At 26.6% G+C, this 8566-nt stretch overlaps 2 protein-coding genes across 4 annotated transcripts; one reads left to right on the forward strand and one right to left on the reverse strand.

Moving 5' to 3' along the window:
- Nucleotides 1–1317: 1317 nt before the first annotated feature.
- On the forward strand, nt 1318–4981 carry Ent1 (Equilibrative nucleoside transporter 1). Its single transcript, XM_085486233.1, has 11 exons — nt 1318–1754; nt 1940–2091; nt 2188–2269; nt 2346–2518; nt 2887–2981; nt 3113–3163; nt 3266–3498; nt 3924–4161; nt 4269–4354; nt 4425–4624; nt 4717–4981. Exons 2-11 carry the CDS (start codon nt 1949–1951, stop codon nt 4826–4828), a joined length of 1413 nt encoding a protein of 470 aa, XP_085342359.1. The 5' UTR covers nt 1318–1754; nt 1940–1948; the 3' UTR covers nt 4829–4981.
- An 819-nt stretch (nt 4982–5800) lies between these two features.
- LOC114943819 (Protein-L-isoaspartate (D-aspartate) O-methyltransferase) lies at nt 5801–8566 on the reverse strand. Of its 3 annotated transcripts, none has more exons than XM_085486269.1 (5): nt 8454–8566; nt 7896–8035; nt 7406–7631; nt 7182–7267; nt 5801–7108 (listed from the first exon to the last, which is right to left on the reverse strand). In XM_085486269.1, exons 1-5 carry the CDS (start codon nt 8506–8508, stop codon nt 6932–6934), a joined length of 684 nt encoding a protein of 227 aa, XP_085342395.1. In that variant the 5' UTR covers nt 8509–8566; the 3' UTR covers nt 5801–6931. The 3 variants fall into 3 exon arrangements, with proteins under 3 accessions (XP_085342395.1, XP_085342397.1, XP_085342396.1); XM_085486271.1 differs by lacking the exon at nt 8454–8566 and adding an exon at nt 8347–8388; XM_085486270.1 differs by lacking the exon at nt 8454–8566 and adding an exon at nt 8112–8257.

The following is an 8566-nucleotide window of genomic DNA, read 5'->3' on the forward strand; positions in this document are numbered from 1 at the left end:
ATCCATATAATTCGCAATTAAGTATATATGTTAATTATTAATTTTAATAAAATAAAAATTAAAATTAAAGATCAAATATAATTTTTAAACACAAATATATTAAATTAATTATAAAACGTATACCCATGATAGTATTTTTCTCGTACAAAAATAATTAGAGTAAATTAAAAATCATAAAAGATTAAAAATTAATTAAAGAATTTAAACTTATATTTTATATAATAATAATAAAACATTTTATTACGTCAAACCGTCGTGAAATAATTAAATAAAATTTGGTAGTTACGTCAAAGTCAAGTTTTCTAAGCTTATAAAACATTTTATTAAAAAACAGATTCAATAAATATAAGTACATGTTATATATATACTTATATTTATTGAATCTGTTTTTTTTATAAAATGTTTTATTATTATCATATATAATATAAATTATTTAATTATTTTTTAATTTTTTTATGAGTAATTTAATTTGTTCTAGTTATTTTTGTACGAGAAAAATACTATCACGGGTATACGTTTTATAACGAATTAAATATATTTATGTTCAAAAATTATATTTGACCTTTAATTTTAATTTTGTATTTTATTAAAATTAATAATTAACATATATACTTAATTGCGAATTATATGGATGAACAAAATCCCTATTATGTGTGTAAGAGATTTCGGAACTCTTTGCTAAAATAATTAAAATTAAAAGTCAAATATAATTTTTGAACACTTTTATATTATTAAAAATATATAATTCGACTCTCGAAATATATTAATTCATTATAAAACGTATACGTATTAGTATTTTTCACATATTAAAATGATTAGAATAAATTAAATTAATTATTAAAAAACTAAAAATTAATTAAACGACTTAGACTTAGATGATAATAATAATGAAACATTTATTAAAAAATAATTATAATAGGTCAGGTTAATATTTTATTTATTTATTTATTTATTTATTTATTTATAACATCATAAAATTCTGTCCTTTCCGAAATACGCGAACGCTACGAAAAGATAAATCTCGTACATGCCGCCGGACGAGTTCATGAGCATGAGACGCTCTTATCTTGGGAACGTATTAATAGTTACTGCATTGACCACTACTACGATATGGCGCTGAAATCAGTGAGAAATGCTGGTCTCTCCTTCATCCAGACCTTTGGCGATCTGTCTATTAATCTGTGTACAGACATACACCACTACATAAAACCCGAGAATTGGTTTCTCGGCGTTGGCAACACTGAAACCGGAGTTTCGCGTTGTCACCGCACGAGGTCTCCAATATCAATTCGGAGTTTGCCTGGGTGTACTGCCGACCCTTAACTGGAACAAGATGAAATGAGATAGATAGATATTTAGAAGGTGAAGAGAAAGAGAAGGAGAAACAAAAAAATCCAGAGGTGTAGCTAGAAAGAACGAACCTCGTGTGTCGAGATATGTTATTGCGATAGTGGTAGGCGGAGTGACAGTGATACACAGCGTGTAATGCAGTCACAAAATGTCAATTGTTCATAGACAGCAGGGGCGATTGGTTGGACACGTAAGAGGTCGCAAACGTGATTTCACAAAGCTGTATAGCAGGTAAAGTCTTCTACCTGTGTCTTCCGTTCTTGGAACATGGACCCTTATACCTGTTCCAGACTTATTCGGGATCACGTCTGAGATTTATTTTCGACGATCGCCCGGATTCCTCATAATTATCTTCGTCACTTGAATCTATTCTTTATCTTTGAGACATCTTTGTTAAAAATTCCGTAAGTACTGTCTCCTGTGACACATGATTGTTCAGTATGAAACAATAAAATTTAAACTGTTACATTTATTTATCATATTATGTATTGCAATATAATTATGCATTGATTTATGCTGCAAAGCAATGCGTTTTCTTGTTTGAAATATCTTTGCTTTAGGAAGCATTGCATAATTTATTATCTATCAGGAAAACGTTATGTACTCCATCAATAGAAGACCTTTATTGGGAGGTGCATCTGATAGCGAATTCGAAGATGATTTGGAAACTGAAGTGGATGATCCTAATATTACAATACCTGACGAGAAACCATTTTTAAAAGCATATGAGCCAAATGATAAGTATGTTCTTTGTTCTACAATGTTGAAATTTAATTTAAAAGTTATTTAAAGTCTATTTACATTTGCTCTTACAATTTTTCTTTGCATATTTTACAGATACAATTTTGCATATATTGTGTTTTATTTACTTGGAATAAATACATTAATTCCATGGAGTTTTTTTATTACTGCTGACGATGTAAGTGACTGATTTTTTTATTTTTATCATAATTATGTCTGGAATAATGTTGATTATACAATGATTTTTCTTTCAGTATTGGATGTATAAATTCAGAGAAATTCATAATGTGACAAATTTTACTCATACATATGCAGAATTACTTGAGGAAAAGACAGATCTTCAAGCTAGTTTTACTTCTTATTTAAGTGTAGCCAGTGCATTGCCAAGTACTCTTTTTTTAATAATAAATGCATTTATTAGCAAGAGGTGAGTAAAAAGTCATTAACAAAAAATTATTGCTAACCAGATGTGTTATAAAAGCATATGCAATATTTATTTAAAGAGAATAATTCAAAGTTACTATTTATTTTTTATATTCTTTTAAATCATAAAAGTACTATTAAAATTGAGACTAATTGTAAAATTGAAGAAATTAAAAGAAATTGCATACAGAAGAAAAGTATAGTCATAAAATATAATAAAGTAAAATTTCTATTATTACAACTATAATTATTTTGTTTAAATTTATTTGTTTTAAAGTATTACATAGAAAAGTTAGAAGAATTATATAAGTAACTTTGAACTATGTATTAAAAAAAGTTGATGCAATGTTTAATAATCAATTTGACTTCCAGAATCTCTTTAACTATAAGAATGGTGGGCTCTCAATGTACAATATTGTTGCTATTTATAATGACGACCACATTTGTTGAAATGGATACTGATAAATGTAAGCAATCAAATTTTACTTTGGCTTAATATCCATTATGTCTCGTAATAATTAGAACTATTTTTATCACTTTAGAAATAAAAAATAATTATTCTAATAAATAAATTTAATTTAATTTTTTTAATTTTTAGGGCAAAATCCATTTCTAATTATTACTTTGACAACAGTTGCATTTGTAAATGGTATGTATATGCCTTCATATAATTAAATTAATAACAAAAATGTAATTCCAGTAATTATAATTTTACTATAAGTATTATTGCAAAATTAATATAAAATTTCAGCTGCAAGCGCAATTTTTGGAGGAAGTTTAATGGGTATAGTGGGGAAGTTTTCGCCAAAATACATAACTGCTATGTCTGGTGGACAAGCTCTTGGCGGGATATTTACAGCCCTAGCGGAAATATGCTCTTTGTGGATAGGCGCTAGTCCAGTACTTTCCGGCTTAGTATATTTCATTATCGGCGATATCGTGCTCCTGTTATCGTTGATTGCTTACGTCATTTTAGAGAGATCGGTAAGTTAATTTTATTCAAACGTACATCAAGATTAACTCGTCGAGTTTTTAATCCTCTTAATCATTGTCATATGTAAAATGAGATCATCACTAATAGTCATTGCATTTGTATTACGATGATGCATCGCGGTGTTCTATAATGTATGCTAAGTTACTTATGATAAAATGATAACATACGTTACATACGTGTCACAGCAGTATATTAGCATATTATATTACAATTTATCAATCGACAGATAGGATTAAATTATATGTACAATTTGTTCGAAAAGTTATCAAGCTTTTTCTGCTGTGTAAAAGATTTTTTATATTCTATCATTTTATATTCTCATTTATTTTTATCTATTGTTATATTCTATCGGATTCGCGAAATGTAATTCGATAATCATTACTCTAATAAAACAATTGTTTGTTTTTGTTTTCAGCCATTTTTCAAGCATCATATGATAGAAAAAGTACCTGATCATTTGAAATCTGATTACTCAATAAATGGGGAAGTCAGCTTCTCAGCAAATCCGAGTGTGTCTTACACGCGGATTATAAAGAGGATCTGGCATTATGGCGTTAGCATATTTCTTGTATTTTTCATATCGTTGACTGTATATCCTGCGGTCACTGTGTTAGTGGAGAGTCAGTACAAGGGACAGGGCCATGCGTGGAACGGTAAGCCGAGACTTCTGCACAAATATATTTCAATATAATACTTCACATCTCTTGCACGAACAAAAATAAATTTACGGATAAAGAGATCTGAAAGGATTCTTTTTTAGATATATATTTTGTACCTGTGGTGACGTATCTTATCTTCAGTACAGGCGATTATACTGGCAGGGTGTTATCCGGTATTTTTCAATGGGTGAGAATCTGCGTTTTAATTTGTAAAATTTGCTTTGTTTTTATTTCTACCAATTGTTTTATCATTGCAGCCGAAAAGTAATCCATGGCTCGTGATGTTTATGAGCGTCGCAAGAAGTGTTTTTATACCTGCCCTTATGTTTTGTAATGCGCAACCGAGACATCATCTGCCTGTTTATATTCACAGTGATATATATTATATCTTGATAACTGTCATGTTCGCTGTAACCAATGGTTATCTTTGTAATTTAACGTTTATTCTCGTGCCTACGTAAGTATCATCGATTATAAAAATTTTCTGATTATATTTATAAAAAAATATATTTTGTGTTATTATTGTCTTACATATCAACTATATTTTAGAATTGTGGACAGCCAAGAAAAAGAAATTGCATCTGCAATGATGGGAGCTTTTCTGGGTATAGGATTAGCATCTGGTGCAGCGCTTAGTTTGTACATGGTAAAGGCTCTTTAATGTTTAATTCTGTAACTAAAGAAGAATGTAAATAAAATATTCGATTTCACTGCCCATTTTGTACATTCCAAATCAGGTAGGACCATAAGAGTGTTTTAATCTCGAGCTTGTAAATGATATTAATGTAATGTAAAATATATCTATTCAATTGTATTCTCGATTGTCATTATCTCAGATCATTGATGATTTATAGAATTAAAAAAAAAAAAAAAAAAAAAAAAAAAAAAAAAAAAAAAAAAAAAAAAAAAAAAAAAAAAAAAAAAAAAAAAAAAAAAAAAAAAAAAAAAAAAAAAAAAAAAAAAAAAAAAAAAAAAAAAAAAAAAAAAAAAAAAAAAAAAAAAAAAAAAAAAAAAAAAAAAAAAAAAAAAAAAAAAAAAAAAAAAAAAAAAAAAAAAAAAAAAAAAAAAAAAAAAAAAAAAAAAAAAAAAAAAAAAAAAAAAAAAAAAAAAAAAAAAAAAAAAAAAAAAAAAAAAAAAAAAAAAAAAAAAAAAAAAAAAAAAAAAAAAAAAAAAAAAAAAAAAAAAAAAAAAAAAAAAAAAAAAAAAAAAAAAAAAAAAAAAAAAAAAAAAAAAAAAAAAAAAAAAAAAAAAAAAAAAAAAAAAAAAAAAAAAAAAAAAAAAAAAAAAAAAAAAAAAAAAAAAAAAAAAAAAAAAAAAAAAAAAAAAAAAAAAAAAAAAAAAAAAAAAAAAAAAAAAAAATTTCATTTTTTCTGCGAATAAAAATTCTTACGTTTTGACAAAAGCTCCTGGCGATTTTATTAAAACTCGAACGAATTAAGCAAATTTTTGATTAGTTATTAATTTATTATAATTATGATGTATGATATATTAGTTTTCATATTTTATTTGATTATATATATATATATATATATAATACATATTTTATACACATACAAATATGTACAAACATACATATATAAATGATAATTGAGAAAATTTCGTTATTAAAGGTATTATGCAATTTATATATATATAATTTATAACATATTTATTATTTAAGATAAAATGTAACTACAAATGTTTATGTAACATGTATATGTGACATGAAAATATATGAAGTATTTCTGACTCTAGTCATCGTGTATATATTGTAATATATATATAAATTTTTAAATACCGCATCTATATAATTTAAAGAAATTTTGCAAATCAATATTATTGGAACACACAGATCATAGATACAGATAAATAAAGCCATAGAAAAAGATACATCACATATTATATATCATATATAAAATAGAGTTTTATTATACAGAAAAATGTAAACAATTATACCTATATATAATTGTTATATCTATATATAATTGTTTGCATTTTTACATATATATATATCATTAATAAATAAACTGTTTAATTATATAACTATCTCTTTTCGTTTGTGTGTAGAATTTAAAGAAACCTAGCACATACATACAAAACTTTATTATCAAATAAATAATACAAATAGTTAAGTGGAAAATTATACTTTAAACTTTAGCTTAAACTAAAAATAGTCTTGTGTCTAATTTATAATAAATCGAATATAATCTCTTATGTCTTATTGTATCACATAAATCAAAATTTAATGTAAAAGCAACTGCAAATTTATCACTAACATAATTTAAATATCATAGCTATTAATCATCAATTTTTTCTCACAGTCGTATTAGTGTATATATATGTGTGTGTGTGTGTGTGTGTGTGTGTGTGTGTATATATACATACATACATACATACACATACACATAATATTTAAAGACTAGACAAAATATCACCAATGGACATTATTGCATACTTATATTATAAAGTAAAATTATCTATAAGCAAATTATATTTAGTTTTTCCATTTTGTGTTGTCTAGTTATAATAAATTTAATAAAATATGATAATAAAAGACGATTCTAAGTGTTAATAAGCTCAAAGATCGAAATGTTTTCTATTGCTAGATTTTGATTAGAGAATCTTTTTAACAAATAAAAATTTTTAACAATAGTCGTCTATTTGATGCAATTGAATTATTTCTCTAACATGTTTTTTACGTGAGTCGTGTACGATGTTAGACTAAAATAATACTCGTAATTATAAATAATAAAGTAGCGCTCACTTATTGGAGCAGACACATATCTCATGATCGATGATACTGTCGTTCCTTGTCGGTGAGTGGAACAAATACTACGCTTATTAAGGGTCGTTGTTTGATTCTGCCATCTAGGGTTTTGTCGATTTGTACTAAGGTTTGATCCGAATTCTCAGGTCCCATTGGTACTATTAAACGTCCACCGGGTGCTAATTGATCTAATAACTATAAATTAAAAAATGTCGTTTTTAATGCTTGTCCCAGCACATTCGACAACAATTTTGAGCATTTTATTTACCGCTTGTGGCAATTCTTTAGCGGCTGCTCCCACGTGAATAGCGTTATATGGTCCACGATCGGGATATCCCAATCTTCCATCCCCGACTAATTACAATCAAAATTATAATAGTTAAATAATTTCATTACTTAAAGGAAACATGTAAGAAAAGTAAACTTCTAACAATATATATATATATATATATATATATATATATAATTGTTTAAAAGTAGATATTTATTTACCAACTAATTCCACACGTCCACTGCGCAAAAGTTCCGGATGATCGTGCCGAATGTTTTCTTCAGCCATCATTCGAAGTTCTGGAATATGGTCGATCCCAACAGCTAATCCTTGTGGTCCAAGCATAATGGCCATACATGCTGTCAAGTATCCTGAGCCAGAACCAACATCCAGTGCCTTTCCACCACTACGCAATTTCTCTTCAAGCAATTCCAGGGCATATGCATGCTAAAGAATTTTTATTTGTCTCCCAATTTATAATTTCCTTTCTTTGTTTTTCTTATCAGTGTATATATATCATTGAGAGTAAATGTAATATTTTTAAATAAGTTTTTATGTTACTTTTGCTCTTGTAATTTTTTGATCAATAAATTTTATAAATATATATATATATATATATATATATATATACATATATAATTATTATTATTATAAAATATTGACATTTTTATGTACAAAAGAAAAAATCAAAGTCTAATGAAAAACTTATACCATATGAGGAGCACTAATGGTGACGCCGTAACCTATCCCTTGTGGAGAATCTATATAAGCATGACTGGGATGAGTATATTTTCCTCTGTCCACAGAATTCATTGCCTCAAACACTCTGTCGGATTTAATCACCCTAGATCCTAAAAATAATTTTAAGATATCATTATATGATGACATAAATAATATATGTTGCAATGACATATAAATAATATTTACAAGGATATATATAAATAGAATTTTATGTAAAATTTATTAAATATATATATATATTTTTTGTGCATTTTTGTCACAACTAAACTCTAAATTATTCTAAATTAATTCTGAATTAAGTCAATTTAAGAACTATAGAGAATTTTTAAAAAATTATGCACTGTCAGTGTATCTAATCTCAATTTGAGGCTTGGCCTGGATTCAAAATACCGATAGCAGATTGTAAACATTTTGTTTTTACGAAATAAATAATATCTTCAATTGACGTCAAAACACGCAGTAGTGTGTAACACCGGCGTGCAGAGCGATGTGACACAACATTGCATAACAGTGTCGCGCGACACTTACGCCTGAGATGCTGGACGAGCTCCTGATTGCTCCTCCCATGATAACGTCCGTACATAATGTACAAAGTATCTCGTGCGAGCACGACAGGCGACAGGATCGCGAGTGTCGTGCAA

Source organism: Nylanderia fulva, unplaced genomic scaffold (genome assembly GCF_048542155.1).
Source record: "Nylanderia fulva isolate GAGA-0341 unplaced genomic scaffold, ASM4854215v1 Scaffold41, whole genome shotgun sequence".
Taxonomy (NCBI): domain Eukaryota; kingdom Metazoa; phylum Arthropoda; class Insecta; order Hymenoptera; family Formicidae; genus Nylanderia; species Nylanderia fulva.

Coding starts and splice junctions, on each gene's coding strand:
- Ent1 (XM_085486233.1), top strand. CDS start 1,949: ATGTACTCCATCAATAGAAGACCTTTATTGGGAGGTGCATCTGATAGC. Junction 2,092..2,187: donor GCATATGAGCCAAATGATAA/GTATGTTCTTTG, acceptor CATATTTTACAG/ATACAATTTTGCATATATTG. Junction 3,499..3,923: donor ACGTCATTTTAGAGAGATCG/GTAAGTTAATTT, acceptor TTTTGTTTTCAG/CCATTTTTCAAGCATCATAT.
- LOC114943819 (XM_085486269.1), bottom strand. CDS start 8,508: ATGTACGGACGTTATCATGGGAGGAGCAATCAGGAGCTCGTCCAGCAT. Junction 8,036..8,453: donor GCTCGTCCAGCATCTCAGGC/GTAAGTGTCGCG, acceptor AATTATTTTTAG/GATCTAGGGTGATTAAATCC. Junction 7,268..7,405: donor TGGACGTGTGGAATTAGTTG/GTAAATAAATAT, acceptor GATTGTAATTAG/TCGGGGATGGAAGATTGGGA.